Below are 18,579 nucleotides of genomic sequence, written 5' to 3'. Positions count from 1 at the left end.
ACACTTGGTAAATGGCTTGTGGATGTTTCTCGACATGCAGAACCTCCGCTGGATGGCTCCCGAGGTGTTCACGCAATGCACACGCTACACCATCAAAGCTGACGTCTTCAGCTACGCTCTGTGTCTGTGGGAACTTCTCACCGGAGAAATTCCGTTCGCGCATCTCAAGCCAGGTAAGCCATGCTGCGCTTCAAGTTTCTCTGTTTTCCAGAGTTCCGTGCATTTTCACAACTTCAAGAAACATTTTTTTTTCCTCAAAATGATTATTCTTGGTGGATTGGCAAGGTGAGAGTAAGTAATCAATCTCAAATTGTTTTAAGATGTGTGCCCAATCCAGAAAATTTAATGACCAAACTGTGACTTCAGACACAGACACACAGAAGTAAAGGTAAATTTTATTGACGTTTCAGGCTTTGATTTATCTGTTGTTAATAAAACAAGCAAATGACTCGTGGCCATGTAGCATGTGGGTGCAAATAATTTGGACAATGTGATATTTGTTTTTTGAGATTAGATTTTAGAAGTGCCTTTTTAGAGTGTATATAGGGTGAACTGAAAGTAGCAACACATGAAAATAACCTATCAGGACTGCTTTCTGCTCATCTCACATTATAAAAAGAGAATTGCTTTTCCTAATAATTTTGTATTACATATATGGATACATTCCAAACCCGGGGCTTTGTGAGTGAGCCAATTTTTGTTCATAAGGTACCTCATACTCTGTACATGTCGAAGGTGGAGGTGGCGAATCTAATCACAGGAAAAATGTGCACATATTTGAGGTTTAAGGTAAAGTTTATTTGTATCTGACCCTCTATTTTATTTGGGCTGCTCTTGGGTCTTGTCACACTGTTTACTTACTCGGATCCGTCATTAGACTAGAAGCTCCTTAAGGGCTTTGCATCCCCAGAACCTAACAAGCTTGAAAAGAAGGTTTCAAATTAAATTTTAAATGAATTTTCAGCTCCTAGTGGCTGCCCTATTGTAATATATCAGAAGGATAACATCAAAGGGGTATTAGGGAAAGACAAATCTGACAAACACGGATACTCACAGGTTAGAAGTACTAACCAGGATCACAGTATTTATTAGAATTCGTGTGCAGAACAAAAGCCACATCTCCTGCTCTCTTTTCAAGGTGTTTTTCCTCCAATACCATATGATCTTTAATTACAGTCTGCATAGTGTCTAACGGAGTGCTTTTCACAAATTACAGGCTCTGTACATAGTTATTGAGTACGATGATTATTTAATTGTCCTAATCTTTCTCTACATACTTCATAGTTTTGCATGATGAGATTTGCCCCTTATTATAGTGTAGATGGGAGGACTCTGCTTTGAACTGGACTAACGTTGCCATTTGTCACGTCTTGTTCTATCGTGCTGCTGTCTCTTTACCTCTTAGCATTTGCATTGTGATAAGACAGATGAGTGTATTTTTAAAAATCCATCACCATTCTAGACATGCTGTGGTATTTTTCATAAGAGAGAGATATGTCTCCCTTCCCCTCACCTCTCATCTCAATGCATTCACCTTTCCCATGGATTTTATATCCTAGGTACATTGTGGATTTATCTACTACTTACCATCATCCACCACCATCCCAGCTCAAGCCACTATTTTTATCATTTAAACTATTGCAAGTCTTTTTTTAAAGTCAGGTTTATTGAAGTATAACTTATATACAGTAAAATTTACCATTTTAGGTTAACAGTTCAATGAGTGTTAACAAATATATACAGTTGTATAACCACAGCTGCAATCACTATATAGAGCATTTCCATCACTCCAAAAAATTTCCTGGTGCTTCTGTGGAGTCAATTCACTTTTCCTACCTCCAGCGCTGGCAACCACTTATCTGATTTCTGTCCCTATAGGTTTACCTTTTCCAGAATGTCATATAAGTGGAATCATGTTGTTGCATTTATTAGTTGTTCAATCTTTTTCATTCCTGTGTAATATTCCATTGTGTTGATGTACCTTAGTTTATTTATGCATTCACAGGTTGATGATCATTTGAATCAATCTTACTTTGAGGCTATTATAAATAAAATTGCTAAAACCATTCAGGTCTTTGTGTGGATGTTTTCATTACTCTTGGATAAATACATGAGAGAAAGTTTTTATGGTAAGTTTTTCCAAGGCATTTGTACCATTATAGATTCCCACCAGCAGTGTATAGAATTTCAGTTGCTCCACATTCTTATCAGCACTTTTCCATTATCTATTTAAAATAAAATATTAGCCATTTGAGTAGGTGTATGATGGTATGTCATTGTGGTATTATTTTATAGTTCTCTAATAACGATGTTGATAATCTTTTCCTGTTTTTATTTGCTGTTCATATCCTTTTCTTTGGTGAAGTGTATTTTCAAATTGTCTTATTATTTACTTGTAAGAGTTCTTAGATTCTAGGTAGAAGTCTTTCATTTGCTTTGTGTTTTGCGAGTATTTTTCTCTAATCTGTGGCTTGCCTTTTCATATTCTTAGCAATGTCTTGCAAAGAGCATAAGTTTTTAATTTCAGTGAAGTTTACTGTATCAGACTTTTAAATCAAATTTTTTGTGTATGCTATCTAAAATATTCCTACCTCACCTAAGGCCTCAAAGATTTCCTCCTATGGGGCTGGCCCTCTGGCACAGAGGTTAAGTTCACATGTTCCACTTCGGTGGCCTGGGGTTCGCCAGTTTAGATCCTGGGCACGGACCTACGTACTGCTTGGCAAGCTATGCTGTGACAGGCGTCCCACATATAAAGTAGAGGAAGATGGGCACAGATGTTAGCTCACCGCTAATCTTCCTCAAAAAAAAAAAAAAAAGATTTCCTCCTATCTTTTCTTATAGAAGTCTGTAGGTTTAGGTTTTACATTTATAAGATCTATTTGAGTTTTTTAAAAAATAGTACAAGCTATGGATTGCATTTGTTAATTCTTTTGTTAATTTATTTGTTTTTTAATACGAACGTCCAGTTTTTTTCAGCATAATTTCTTGAAAAACTCTCTCCATTAAATTATTTTGGTACTATTGTCAAAAATTAATTGACCATATATGTGTGCATTTATTTCTAGACTCTATTCTGTTCCATTGATACAAGTCGACCCTTACGTTACTACCACACTGTATTGATAGGTTATAGTAAGTCTTGAAATCAAGTAATATGAATCCTCCAACTTTGCTCTCCTTTAAAATTACTTTGGCTATTCTAGGGTTTTTCCTTTCCCACATAAATTTTAGAATCAGCTTGTCTATTTCTACTGAAAAAGAAAAAAAGCGTGCTAGAATTTTTTTTTTTTTTTTTTTTGAGGAAGATTAACCCTGAGCTAACATCTGTTGCCAATCCCCCTCTTCTTGCTGAGGAAGACTGACCCTGAGCTAACATCTGTGCCATCGTCCTCCATTTTATATGTGGGATACCTGCCACAGCATGGCCTGACAAGCGGTACATATGTCCATGCCTGGCATCTGGGCTGGCGAACCTCAGGCTGTGGAAGCATACCGTGTGAACTAACCGCTGTGCCACAGGGCTGGCCCCTAGAATTTTGATTGGATTGCATTGAATCTGTAGATCAGTTTGGGAAGAATTGACATCTTAATCATATTGAATCTTCCAATCAATAAACATGGTACATTTCTCCCTTTACTTAGGTCTTCTTTAATTTCTGTCATCAGTGTTTTCAGCATACAAACCTTGCATATGTTTTTTTAGACTTAGCTGTGTGTATTTGTGTTTCTTGATGCTACTATAAATGTTAATTTTTAAAATTCAATATCCAATGGTTTGCTAGAATAGAGATATAATTAATTTTTAAATAACAATCTAGTACCCTACAAATTTACTAAACTGACATATCTGTTCAAGTATCTTTTTTGTACTCTTTGAGATTTTCCTCATAGATGATTATGTCACCTGTGAATAAGAAAACTTTTTTTCTTCTTTCCAATTTGTACATCTTTTATATTTTTTCTTGCCCTCTTGCACAGGCAGACACCTCCAGTACAAGACTGAATAGAAGAGGTGGCATACAGGGCTCAAATCTGTCTACTTCTCAAAGCTTCATCTACCCCCACCCTGGTTCAGACTGCCATCCTTACCACTTTAACTGCTGCAATAGCCATCTGACTGCCCTCCCTTTATTCTTGTCTTTCCTTCCTCCCCAATTTCTACACATCTACTAGAATGGTACTTTAAAAACATAAACCTGATAATGTCACTGGTGCCTAAAATCATCCTGTGGCTTCCCATGTTCTTCGGATTGAATCTCAGAATTCTTAATATGTCCTGCAAAACTCTATGTGATTCTGTCTCTTTGCTGTTATCCTTTTACTTTCTGTGCTCCAGCCACTCCAGCCTTCTTTTGCTTCTTTCAATGCGTAGCATTTCTTCTGGCCTCCAAGCCATTTTATAAGCTCACTTTCCTCAGTAAATGCAGTTAACGATGACTCCACAAAGATTACTGCGAGGATCAAGTGAGATGACGTTTGGGATTGAACTTTGTAGACTGAAAACTCTCTGCAACTGTAAGATAAGAGACAAAGGCAAAGTCTAACCCAAGATCTAGTCTTCCTACAATTCTGTCCTTGAGTGGCCCTCTCATTCGCCAGAAAGTCCATATAAAAACTTCAGTCATCCTGATGCATCTCTTTCCTTCTTTTCTTTCCTCTTTCTTCTTTTCTTCCTTCTTTCCTCCCTCCCTTCCTTCTTTTCTTTCTTTTTTCACTTGTTTTCTTTTTTCAATCCCACTTTCTAAATATCTCTCGAATCTATCCACATATCTCCCTCTCCACTGCTACTTCCTTATTTCACTACAGACTACTGCACAGTATCTTAAATGGCATCCTTGTCTCCAGTTTTGCTTACCATCTTTTTTTCATCAATTGCCATTCTACAGATAGAGTTAGCTTTCTAAAAACTCAAATCTGATCATCTGGGTTCCCTTACTTAAAATCTCCAATTTTTTTCCTTTGCTCTTAAGACAAAAACAAAATTGCTTAAAACAAACTACAAAGCCACTCATAATTACACTCCTGCCTTCCTCCCCAAGCCTGCCTCTTGCCACTTGCAAGCCTCTCTTCTATTTTCCAGCTGCAGAGACTTATTTCATCTCCCCAACATGACGTGTTTCCTTTCACTTCCACGTCTTTGCACATGTTTGTCTCTTTGCCAGAGACACTCTTCCCCACATTTCATTGTACTAACTCCAATTTACTTTTAGGTCTTAGCTTAAATATTACTTCTTGCAAAAACATCTTCCTTATTTCTTCAATATTGAGTTAAGTGCAGTCTCCTCCATGCCCCAAGTCATCATTTATCACAGTATTTATTATATTTTACTCATACAGTTTTGCAATTTTCTCTACTCCTTGTCCTTTGCTAATTATACAATTAATATTTCAGAGAGGTAGAGATGCCCTCTCTTATAGACCCCCAGAAATATTTACTTATTTTAGAGGGAGACTATTATATAATAAAACAGTTAAAAGTTTTGCCTAAGAATAATTTGTTTCCAATACCCCAGATATTAGAATTTATAGCACTTTATTGGAAAGAGAGTTTGTTTATGATAGATGTGGAATTTTTTAAAGTTGGGCAGTGACCATGCATCAAGAAACGAACCGTTAATATCATTGCAGTGGTTAGGCAATCTAGCATATGTTCAGCAATAAATTATGTAAAGCATCAGATTCAATATAAGCTACATATTAGCCATTTAGAATGAAGAATAAATCCATGACTACAGTGTTGGACAGCATTATCAGTTATGGTAGTAGCAACATTACACATGGCTCTTCCTCCTGGATTTAGCAGAATCCTATCTCCTGGGAGAAATATAAACATAGAATGCAAATATTAGCATTGACTCCTATGCAAGTGATAGATGTGCATTCAGAACTTGAAGTTAGGGTCTCTTCTGCACAGTACATATTCAAATTAACCTTATAATCTCAGGTTTAGAAAGAACCAAAAAAGCCGTGATATCCTGCATCCCAAGAGACACCAGATCAAATGCTCACAGAGCTGGGGGAATCAGGCAGATGCTCAGTGCAGGACAAGGTGGTGAAGAGGAAATCCAATGCTCTGACTCAATGGGACAGCTGCTACCCAGCTCCAGCTAAACGTGCCATGAGGGATGTAGGGATGCCTGCTCACTTTTACCATGTCAACTAATTTCTGTGTGTTTGTTTAGAAATATAAAGAGTTTTAAATGTTTCAAATTATTTGATTTTTAAGAAAACATTTTTTAGCTAACAGTGTTTGGGCTACAGAGAAGTGACATAATGTATAAGAACATGAGTCTTGCAACCTTATGCGAGCTACTTAACCTAGGCATACTTCAGTTTCTTTATTTTTAAAATGGGAATAATAATAGCACTTATCTCAAAGGGTTGGAGTGGTGACTAGCAATAGTAAGTACTAAATGAATATTAGCTATTATCTTTAATCCATCATTGAGTGCTCCTCTGGCTAGGAACTGTGCTAGAGTAGGAGGAAAGCAAAGAGAAATAAAGCATTGCTCAGGCCCTCATAGTACAGAGGGGGAGAGTCCCAACTAGAGAGAAGCACAGAATGCTAAGGATGCTCCCTGGAGGGGTCTCTTGCCCAGACTGGTAGTGGAAAAAGGTTATCATAGGAGGATTCTTAGAGAAGATGATACCTGAACTGCATCCAGATGGCTAATAGGCACATGAAAAGATGTTCAACATCACTAGTTATTATGGAAATGCAAATCAAAACTACAATGAGATATCACCTCACACGTGTTAGAATGGCTATTATCAAAAAGACAAGAAATAACAAGCATTGGAGAGGAAGTGGAGAAACTGGAACTCTGTATACTGTTGGTGGGAATGTAAATTGGTACAGCCAATATGGAAAACAGTATGGAGATTCTTCAAAAAATTAAGAATAGAACTACCTTATGATCCAGCTGTTTCATTTCTGGGTATCTATCCAAAGAATATGAAAACACTAATTAGGAAAGATATATACACCCTTGTGTTCACTGTAGCATTATTTACAATAGCCAAGATATGAAAACAGCCTAAGTGTCCATCAACAGGTGAATTGATAAAGAAGATGTGGTATGTATGTACAGTAGAATACTACTCAGCCATAAATAAAGATGAAATCTCGCCATTTGCGACAACATAGATGGAGCTTGAGGCTATTACGCTAAGTGAAATAAGTCAGATGGAGAAAGACAAATACCATATGGTTTCACTCATATGTGGAATATTAAAATAATGAACAAACCAAACTAAACAAAAACAAACTCATAGATCTAGACAACAGATTGGTGGTTACCAGAGTGGAAGGGGCTTGGAGGATGGACAAAACGGGTAGAGGGAGTCAATTGTATGGTTATAGAAGGAAACTAGAGTTTATGGGGTGAGAACACTGTCAGATTATAATTTTGTACACCTGAAACTTATGTAATGTTATAAACCAATGTTACTTCAATAAAAAAGAGAGAGAAGAAAAAAAATGATGAGTGCTAATTAGATAGGTAAATTGTGGGGAAGTAGAGAGGGTGTCCCAGCAGAAAGCAGTATGGGCAAGGTGCAGAGGTCTGAGAGACCCACAGATAATTCAGGGGGGATGAAGCAGAGAATACAAGGGAATCATTCGCAAGACTCATGCTGTAAATATAAACTAGAACCAGTTGGTGAAGGGCCTTGTGTGTCAACAGTAGGAGTCACTGCAAGATTTTAAGTGGGGTAATAGTACAATTCTACTATTATTTTAGAACGTTCCCTCTTACTACAAAGCAAAGGCTCTATTGGAGATATTCAAAACCAGAGGCAAGGAGGCCAAGCAGTCTAGAAGAGACTGTATAAGACTTTAACTAGGGTAGTAGCTTTGGAAGAGAAAGGAGAGGTTAGTTTGGGAGATTTTAATAGGACCTGCCGATGGAGTGAGGTGGGAGCACAAGGGAGAAGGAGGAGTCAAGGATGACTTCCAGCCTTCGGGCTTAGTCAGCAGGAGAGTGATGGATACAGGAAAAGAACAGATTTGTGAGAGAAATGATGAGATTAGGAAGAGAAGGAGCTAAGGTATGAAGTCAAGCAGAGAGAGAAGAACTGGGCAAGATGAAAAAAAGCACGGGTGTGACCTGGCAAACAAAAGCTGTCCTGGATATATTTCAGGGGAAGAAATCAACACTACTTCCCAGATTTTATTTCCCTTATGGGTCTGTCTCCTCTGATATCTCATGAAAAATTAAGAAGAAATTTGGGATGAATGAATCCATCAATATGTGTTTTATCCAGTGCCATCCCCTTATAACCAGGTACCAAATTTTGCAGATCACTTTCAGATTGTAGTTTGGGTCCAAGAAGAGAGTCTCTTGTTTTACATTTATTTTCTTGTGTGATGCCATCTGATTCACAAGGAAACTCAACTCTTTGCCCTGGGATTCCTTAACACCAGGCTCTAACTAAGTCTTGGATATGGCAGCAAATTAAAAACCTCTTCCAATTTATTCTAGCCAGATTTTGGTAGGACTTTATATTGAGGCTTTAACTCAGAGTTGCAAACTGCAGTCCAGGAGTCAACTATGGCTTGCAGACCTTTTTTGTCTTACATATGGTTTTAAAAAATATAAATTAAAGTACATTTAGAGACACAGTTATGTAACAGGTCTCATATTTGTAGCCATTTGTGTTTGGTATCCCTGCTTAAATATTAGATGATTATGTTCTTCTCCATATACGATTAAGATCCCAAATATAATAACCTCAAAGGATATAAGCACATTGATGATGTGGACTGTGCTTTGACAAGTGACAGGGACTTAGGAGTAAGCTAACATTCTGAAATCCTGTGTTTGCTGTGCTAATCTTTATCAGTTTATCACTGAGAAAAGCAAAGCCAGCCAATAACTACACAGATCACTGGAAAGATCAAATCGGTCCAATGGATGGTGATATTTCTGTGACTATAGCTGATATTAACATTCCAATACTTCATTACACTGACAAAGATTGCAATGAGAACAGACAATGGTGCAAATTAATCTATTCTTCTGACAGTCTGTAATGAGAATGGGATGTGGTTTAAAAAATTAAGCCATTCTTAGTACAATCTCAAGATTGCAATCCCATGGTCTCTCTCAGATGCTATATGCTCTGGTGACACATCATCGAAAAGTGTCAGCTTAACAAAGAATGTGTCTTAGCTCCTGCTGGGATGGTAGAATGCATTTGCTTTGTTTCACCACAGCCCTGACCTTTAAAAACAATGAAGTAGAATCAATTATGTTTTTTTAGAACACACACACGCACAATCAAAATTGAAAAAAAAAAATATTCTGGCAATTTTATCTCAAACTCACAAACAAAACATTGTTCTTTATTGCTTTTTTTTGTATGAATGCCTACATTTACTTTTATATAACACAAGAGAGTAAGTGATAGGTTACTTTAGGAATTCAGAATGTATCCATAAGCAATATATAGCTAATTAAGTTCATCATGGAGAGCTGCATAGTCATCCTCTCCACCATGGCCATATTGCATTATGAGCGGGGGCTAATGACAGATGAGATGGTTTGTGGCCTTGTAATTTGCAGTGACTCAATGCAATATTTTACTTGGTATTGATACCCAAAGAAAACCTCAAAAGGAACTAAGATTTCTGGTCTAAACATAACAGGAATTATGCAACAATTTTTTTGATATCTAGTTCTCTAGGTTCAGGCTAAAAAGAATCAGTAAGACTGTTAGATCTGTAGATGACAATACTCATAGCAACAACAGCTAACACTTATGGAGAGCCAACAATGTGCCAGATGCTCTGTGTACACTATCTCTGTTAATTCTAACAATAACCTGTGGTTTAGGCTCTATTAGGCTAAGATATATGTTCAACATCATGTGCTAGTAAGAAGAGTAGTCAAGATTTCAGCGCATGGCTCCTCGTCCCCAAAGTCCATGCTTGTTACCATTACACTGTGTCTTCACTGCTTCATCTTTCATTTAGAGAAATCAGCACTCACAGAGGCAAATTGGCTTAATTAGGATCTCCCAGAGAGTTAAAAGCAGAGCCAGACTGGAAATTAGGCCTCTAGATTTCCTTGTTAAGGGCATTTCTTAACAGTCTTACTGCTTCAGTTTATTGTAGCCCCCTGCACAAATGTTTTGAACAGAAGATAGTGTTATGAACTAAATATGTCATTAGATCTCAATAATTTACCTAATCATGTTGTAAATTAATATTAAACTAAACATCATCTTCATTCTACAGTGTTTCTTGGTGACTAGGCGTAAGAATGCTCTGGCCTAAAAACATAATAATGAGCAAGATATTGACATTGATCCATCATCTTCATTTGTTTGTAAAATAAATATTTACTGGGGCCGGCCCCGTGGCCGAGTGGTTAAGTTCTCGCACTCCGCTTCGGCGGCCCAGGGTTTCGCCGGTTTGGATCCTGGGCGCGGACATGGCACCGCTCATCAGGCCATGCTGAGGCGGCATCCCACATGCCACAACTAGAAGGACCCACAACTAAAATATACAACTACATGCTGAGGGGATTGGGGGGGAAAAAAAAGAAGATTGGCAACAGTTGTTAGCTCAGGTGCCAATCTTTAAGAAAAAAAAAATAAGTAAATATTTACTGAGTCCTATGTACCATGATTTGTACTATTTCTAGTGAAGTCATACTTTAGACTCTCTCATTTATTGATTTTTTCAGTGCATATCAATTGAATGACTACTGATTGCCAGTCACTGTGCTAGGCACAGGAGATATGATGGTGAAGAAACATGGTCCCTGACCTCTAGGGGCTTGTGATCTATTTGCAAAGGCAAGTAAGTAAATAGACAATTAAGTGTAATATAATACACAATATTGCAGTACAGGGTTCTATGGGAGCACATAAGAAGGGCACCCAGAGACAGTTCTCCTAAGCTAAGACCTAAATGTCCTTAGATGTAATACAGGAAAAGAGGGTAGGGAAGAACATTCCAGGAAAAAGGTATCACATTTCAGAACTTACGATTGAACCATAAAAAGCAGTGAAAAATCCAGTGATTCATTTCTTTATTAATTATTCATTGATCTACCAAATTTTATTGAAAAGCATAACACCATTTTTTTCTTAGCCTATTATCACTCACATAGAATGTTTAATATATTTTTTCACATGAATACACGAGTAAAGATTAGCACATGTTGCAGTGAATGCCTTTTGTGTAGTTCCCTGGCCTATATCTTTTGAGAGACAACACTGACAATCTCCATCCATGTCTTTTCTTTTCTTGATAAGGTATTGATAAACAATGAAGAAATTGAATCCACAAATTGACACCATGGTTCTGTAGACCCTTGAGGCTGACTCACAAAATTGTGTTTAATTCAAGTCTCATTTGAGAATTATCCAAATGGGAGACAGCTATGCTCTAGAATTATGCTGTCCAATATGGAAGCCACTAAACACACACAGCCATTTAAATTTAAATTTATATTAATCGAAATTAAATAAAATTAAAAGTTCAGTTTCCCAATCACAGTAGCCACATTTTAAGTGCTTAATAGTCATATACTACCATATTGAACAGCGAAGAAGAACATTTTCATCATTGCAGAAAGTTCTATTGGAGAGTCCTACTCTAAAATCTGGATGATAAGCTTTACTGAACTATTGATAGTTATCCCAGAGTAGTGCTGAAGAAACAATAGGTGCTCAATAAATAGTTATTGATATTTTTAAATTTAGCCTTATTCTCTTTTAATAGCAAAGCTTCAATTGTGAAAGCAGAAACCAACATTTACATAAATCATTTAACGTGTTTTATGTAGCAATCAAGGTAAAAATAGATTAATGGGCTGACAGTCTCTTTCCTGAATCTGGAATACCAGAAAATTTCCCAGCTGCTAGTGTAGCGTGGTCACTTAGGCAAGACCGACAAGACAATCTTAAAGGTGACAAATTTCAATTCCATGACCCCTCATGTTGCATTGCCCACTTTCTGGCGGAGATGCTAATGAGTACCATCACTGCCAAGACTGCCTAAAGCAGAGGGAGAAGGAGAAGCCCAGGCCTTACAGAATCTACTTTGAATAATGAAGAATTAAATATCGTTCATCTTAAACTGATTTTCCAGATGCAGTGCCAAGAAGCTAACGAGTAACTTCATATTCTTAATATCAGAGTCTAAAAGAGTTTCAAAGGAGACGTTTGGCACCTGCATCTGAGTTTAACTCACTTTATGAATAGTCCCTCCCCACTCATTAGGATATGTGTAATTAGTTTAAATGTGTTCACTACACTGGTTTATGTGCTTATAGCTGCACCAGCTCAACAATATCGAAATGGTCATAAGGTGAAAAGCTAGAGTTAGAAAATTAGTGATCATTAAGCATCAGTTTGTTTCCTTATTTATTTACCTCATTCCAAAAAGAAATAAAAATAGTCAAGAATAGCCAACAGAAGGAATCTAACATGTCTAGTTTTTTGACACGGAAGACACATTTTGTAATACATGTTAAGTTTGCTGAGTATGTTTTGACCAGTCTTTTGTATATTTTTTTCTTAGTGTCAGCAACTGAAACTCTACCTGATAGTGCCAAGAAATGATTGGCAAATGTGACAATGCAAATATTCTACAAAGGGCATCAAAGACAAAAGCAGAAATGAAATTCCTGACTCTGCCTTCAACCTGGAATCATTGGACAATTAGAATGGCTGTTGAAGGGAAATATTAAAATACCAGGCAGGCAAAGGACATGAGTTTAAGATTTTAAATACTAATAGCTAATGAATGTTTGGGAAAATATTAAACCTCACTACTTATCAAAGAACAAAATTTAAACAACAACAAATGAGCTGATATATTTACCTCTCATATTAGTAAAATCTTTTATAAAATGAGAAAACCTAATTTTGGTTCAAGTGTAATGAAAGCCCTCTCACACACTTGCTATGGAGAGTTGAAATTAGTGCAACTGTTCAGGAGAGCAGTTTATTGGTGTGTATCCAACGTCTTTAAGGTAGTTACGTCCTTCAACGTATTAATCTCACCCCCTAAAAATATCATAAATAAAATCTGTGGAATCAGAAAAGTCATATTGAAAAATTCATTCTTTTTTTTTTTTTTTTTTAAAGATTTTATTTTTTCCTTTTTCTCCCCAAAGCCCCCCAGTACATAGTTGTATATTCTTCGTTGTGGGTCCTTCTAGTTGTGGCATGTGGGACGCTGCCTCGGCGTGGTCTGACGAGCAGTGCCATGTCCACGCCCAGGATTCGAACCAACGAAACACTGGGCCGCTTGCAGCGGAGCGCGCGAACTTAACCACTCGGCCACGGGGCCAGCCCCGAAAAATTCATTCTTTAAAGTGTTTATACCCAAATTTGAACAACCTAAAATTGAGGAGTGATTAAGTAAATCACACTAAATGCAGAGTCATTAAAAATATGCTAACATGGCATTTTAATAACATGGGAAAATGCTTATATTTAATTTAAGTGAAAAAATTATTACATAACTTTATATTGGACATGAACTCAATGTTATAAGGAATATATAAGAAATATTCAAAATATTTTAACAATTGTTCTCTCTGAATAAGATTTTATTCTTGCTAATTCTCTTAATTTTCTAAAATTCTACAAAAAACAAGTATAAATGTTACATATGGTGAAATTAGGTAGTAATTCTGACTGATTCATAAAGCAAAATGTTGATCCAATTACACTACATATAATTTTACTAGATCTACTTTAAACAGAGTTTAATTGGAGTAAACGTTGGCAGAGAAGAAGTAGTGGTTGTGGGTCATATTTCAAAAGTCATCAAGATTTAGACAGACACTCATGACATCACAGTCTAGAAGATAAGAAGCACAGTGTCCTGGAGCTTCAGCCGCTCACTGATGCAGAGCAATTTTTCTGAGGAATGAAAACAGCTTCACATGTTGTTTACAAAGTGTTTCCACTGTGAAGTGGCTGAAGAGAGCATGGAATCTGGAATAAGAGGCTACTCCAACTACCAGTTATATTTAAATTTTTTGTAAATTAGAAAATAGTTAAACAAACACACACATACCAGTACGGTCCATCTCGCATGGCTGTTAGGGGGATTGAAAGTGCTTATGTGTGTATCCACCATGATGCCTAATACAAAACATTTTCATAAAAGTAGCTATAAGCCTGATTTCCCAGGGAGTATAGAAATCACTGGTGGCAGAACAGAAAAATATTCAGCAATCAGGAATCTACAATGAAGTCCCAAGAATCACAATACAGTAATGGGGAGTTTGAGAGGAGCAACGTTCAGAAATCCAAGCAGGCAGGCATCACGAGGGAGTTTAATCAATGAGTGATATTAGCTAAAATGGTGGATTTGAAGTATCTAACAAGTTCAGCAAATAATAACTACTTTATAAATATTAAAAATTAAAATTCCAACATTCTTGTAACCAGCAATGGAATTTGTGCTTAAAAACACAATCTGGGGCCAGCCGTGTGGCCGAGTGGTTGAGTTCACACACTGCGCTTCGTCGGCCCAGGGTTTCACTGGTTTGGCTCCTGGGCACAGACCTAGCACTGCTCATCAGGCCATGCTGGGGCAGCATCCCACATAGCACAACCAAAAGGACCACAACCACAATATATAACTACGTACTGCGAGGCTTTGGGGAGAAGAAGGAAAAAAAAGAAGACGACTGGCAATAGATGTTAGCTCAGGTGCCAATCTTCAATAAAAAAATCTGTTTTCCCAAGTGATAGAGATGTTTTCAGAAGTGCAAAGTTCAGTGGCACCCCATGTCTTGCTGTGTCTGGCACAAGCTCTTTAGCCTGGGGTTTATGACATTGTACAGTCTGGTCCAATCTACCTTTCATTCTTTACTTCCTGTAACGTCATGTACATGCCCTACACTTCAGACACAGACACTAAACTCTTTGCTATTTGAAACCTCCTGTATATGTTCCTTTGCTGCTGTATAAATTCCCTCTGCTCACTGTTTGTTGAATTAACAACTGGATTAATGCATAATTATAAAGATAAACTTATAGTATCAAATTATCCAATACTTTATTTACGCATTTAAAAAAAAGCATTGAGTTCTCTATGAATCTCTGCTGATGTTGCACAGATTGATCTCTGATCACTTTTCGTTGTCTGTTCATCTGTTTCCTGAAATAAATACATGAACTTCAAAACTGACACGACCACTTGGTTTGCAGCGGCTGCCGCAGCGGACATGGCTTACCACCACATCAGACCTCCCATTGGCTATTCCATTCCCAAGCCCATATCGTCTCTGCTGATGCGAGGGTGGAATGCATGTCCTGAAGTGAGTAATTTTTATTTCCTCTTAGAAAATGTGTTATGGTCAAAATCTGTCACAAATAGTGTAACTCCAAAGTCTACTTTGAGCGTGTATTTTAAGTCCGTCAAGGCAGGAAGACTGATCTGCCTTCCGCTCTTTAGTCTCTAATTGCCTCGAGAAGTCCAAGGACCGCATATTTCTCTGCTGCTGTTCTCTGGTTTTGAAATGTTTCTCCCACTGATTAGTGAAAGAGAGACCAGGCTATGACAGATGACTCACAGTCTCATCTCAGCTGCAATTTTATTAACTACGCTTCAGCCACACTTAGTCATTTTCTGAAGAAAGAAGATGGATTTGTGTGGGCTTTGCACCGTGAGGTAGGCCTCAGGCAGAGGCCCCCGGACAAGTGGTCTTTAGGTAGTGTTGGCTCCAGCAGGAGCCAGGAGCCCTGGTCCTGGTCCTTCTCTACTCCCTGAGTGACTGTGTGAGAAAGTGCTTAAGAACAGAGATTTAGAGTCCCAGTGGAGGGATGGATGTTAGGGAAGGAATAAGTACGGTAGGATATGTAAACAGTGACAAACATGTTTTTAAATATGATCATAGATCTAAGAGAGTGGAGGGGAACAGTCAGAAAATCCCAGAATGAAATCCCAGACCGTCTGTCTGAGGAAAGATTCCTCTTAACTGTCCCAGGCAGATTGATGTCTACTTTGTTCTCAGAGGCTGGCGAAGGAGCAGATTCCACAACTCTCTTCTGATAACACAGTTTAGTACAGTGTCGAAGAATCTCCCTGCCAGGATGCTTTGTTCTCTATTGAAATCCTTGTGATTTGACATCAGCCCACATTGATTTTTCTGCTCTGAGTGGAGGGAATTAGTTCAAATTCTTCACACTGGAGATCCTCGTACATAAAGACCAATGGCCCTTATTTGTCCAGTCCAAATCATCCTAGTTATTGCTGTCCTTTTCTTATACAACCTTGTTTCAGATCCTTCCCAGGCACTTTATCTCTCTTCAACAAGGGAGCAGATAAAGTGAGGCTTTTGTTATCTCAAGGAGGAGAAACAGAATCAGCCCCAGTCCAGATGTTTGTAAGGAAAAAGCAAGTTTCCCATCCTTTTTCTAAAGGGAAAGCCCAGACCGAGTCATTACCCAATCCCACAAACCCTCATGAAGACAAATGAAGAAAATTATGGGAAGGGACTGAGTATGGCAGAAGAAATAACCTCTTCTCCTGACCATTCAATCTGACACATTATATGTTTGTACAGAATCTTCTCTCACTACCACAATGTTAGCTCCATAAAAGCAGGTATTTTTGTTTGTTTGTTGTGTTTTGTTTGCTGCTGTAACCCCAGCACCTAGACCTGTACAGAGTGGATGCTCAAAAATATTTGTTGAGTAAATGAATGAATACCACTGTTGCTTCTCAGTGCCTCCAATCCCTCATCTGAATTTCGATGTCCAGAAAATTTTGTCTTGAAAATTACATGACATAAAATAGTTTGGGAAAAGCTTCCCTTGTCTTTCAATATAAACTTGAGGTGTATTTTCTGGGAATATGTGTGTCAAGCACTTAATCTAGAATCTCCTCCTCTCTGTGGGATGTGAGCTGTTCCACAGTATAATGTAAAGTAACAACCAAGGGAATTCCCTTTGCTTTTATTAACTGACTCTTCATGACTGTAGATAAGGGACATATGGGAGTTTTAATTTGGAGATAGAAGCAAGTCATTGGCAGCTTCTAAAAACATTTTTTTGGGTAGAATGATGTCACAAGTAATAGGCTAAAAAATGGAAAAGAAGCAGAATAGGGCCAAAGGAGTACATTTAAGATTTTAAAAAATCCTAAGAGGGCTCAAATTGGGAGTACTTAAGTGGAAAGGTTTGATTGCTGTTCAGTGAAGCGTATGAGCAGAGGGTCTGGGCCCTGTGGGTGACCTTCGGGGTGGAGGATGGGGCAGAGCATGGCAGGAAAGCAGAGGCTCTGACCAGCTATCAGTATCTGGGCTGGTCAGTCAGGTGGGCCCTGGCATGGCTGTGGTAGCCACCTCAGCAGCACGAAGCTGAGCTGCTTCTGTATGTGACATGCCTGAGTCATCTTTGCATTGCCCTGTAAGCTCTTCACCATATCAGTAGGCTGAGTGGTGAGGAAAAAGGGAACAATTGTGCTAGTTTTCATTCTTTCCTTCAACAGTTATTTATTGAGTATCTACTGTATACAGCCCCAGGAACAGGAGTGGCGGATCACTGGTGATGTGCTCTCAATGGAGCCTAAGACCTAGTGGCCCTATGGAGATAAATTGAATAAACACATTGGTTTTATATGAATAAACAATGATTTTATAGTTACAAGCCTAAATGAAGGAAAACAAGAGTAGATGAGAATGCATACTAAAGGACATGAGCAGGTGGGGGACAAAAAAATCGTGTAGGTCAGGAAAGGCTTCCTGGAAGAAGTGACGCTTGAGCTGAGATCATGAGCATAAATAGGAGTTTGCTGAATGAAGGGGGTTGGTGAGAGAGAAAAACAGCCCAAGTGAAGAGACCACATGCAGCTTCATTACAGAAAGGACACAAGGGAGAGGCTTATTAGTTATTGGAAACTTGTAGCCACTGAGGGGTTAAATCTCTCTACCAGGCATCATTTGAAACAAGTTCATTTTTAGACACTAACATCATGCTCTCCCGGTCATCGCTTTCTAGGTTATCAACATCACTACTCATTCTTTCTTTCATGTCTGTCTTTGCCTCACTCCTTGAATTTGAAGCTCATTATTGTCTCTTATGTACGTCCTCATAGTCAAGACCCATGGAGACAGAAAGGACAGTGAGAACACCAGCCTACTGGAGATGCGAAATGCTTATCAGAAAACAGTGAGAGGTAGAAAAAGTCCCGATAGTTAGATGGGATCAGATTTTGGAAATCTTTGGAAACCGGAACAGGGAATTTGGAGATAAAATCCTGGGAAATTATATTTTTGTCTCTAAAGCAGTGAAGAGATATGATAAAAGTAGTTGTTTTGGAAAATTCATCTGAGTTTGGTATAAAAGGATTTATTCAGTTACTCAAAGAACTGTATGCAGTTCCTACAGTGAGGCAGGCACTGAATTATCTCCTAGCGGGCATTGTTCGCTAACAGCTAAGCGTTGTTCTTAATGTGTGGGCTGCACATTACGCTCCAGATTACCCTGGAGTATTTGTTAAAATGAAGATTCTGGGGCCCTATTCTAAATCTGCTGAATCAAAATCTCTGGGATGGAGCCTGGGACTTTGCATTTTAACAAGTACCCCAGGAGATT

General features: G+C 38.1%; 1 protein-coding gene across 8 annotated transcripts in view; it reads left to right on the top strand.

The window, feature by feature from the left end:
* Nucleotides 1-18,579, top strand: part of TNNI3K (TNNI3 interacting kinase) — a 265,432-nt gene that overhangs the window by 172,630 nt on the left and 74,223 nt on the right. For all 8 annotated transcript variants that reach the window (NM_001204809.2, XM_070266387.1, XM_070266389.1 and 5 more), the window contains 2 exon segments: nucleotides 41-173; nucleotides 15,190-15,299. In NM_001204809.2, the coding sequence (NP_001191738.1) occupies nucleotides 41-173; nucleotides 15,190-15,299 (243 nt within the window).

Source organism: Equus caballus, chromosome 5 (assembly GCF_041296265.1).
Source record: "Equus caballus isolate H_3958 breed thoroughbred chromosome 5, TB-T2T, whole genome shotgun sequence".
Classification (NCBI taxonomy): Eukaryota; Metazoa; Chordata; class Mammalia; order Perissodactyla; family Equidae; genus Equus; species Equus caballus.
This window is presented reverse-complemented; position numbering and strand designations above follow the sequence as displayed.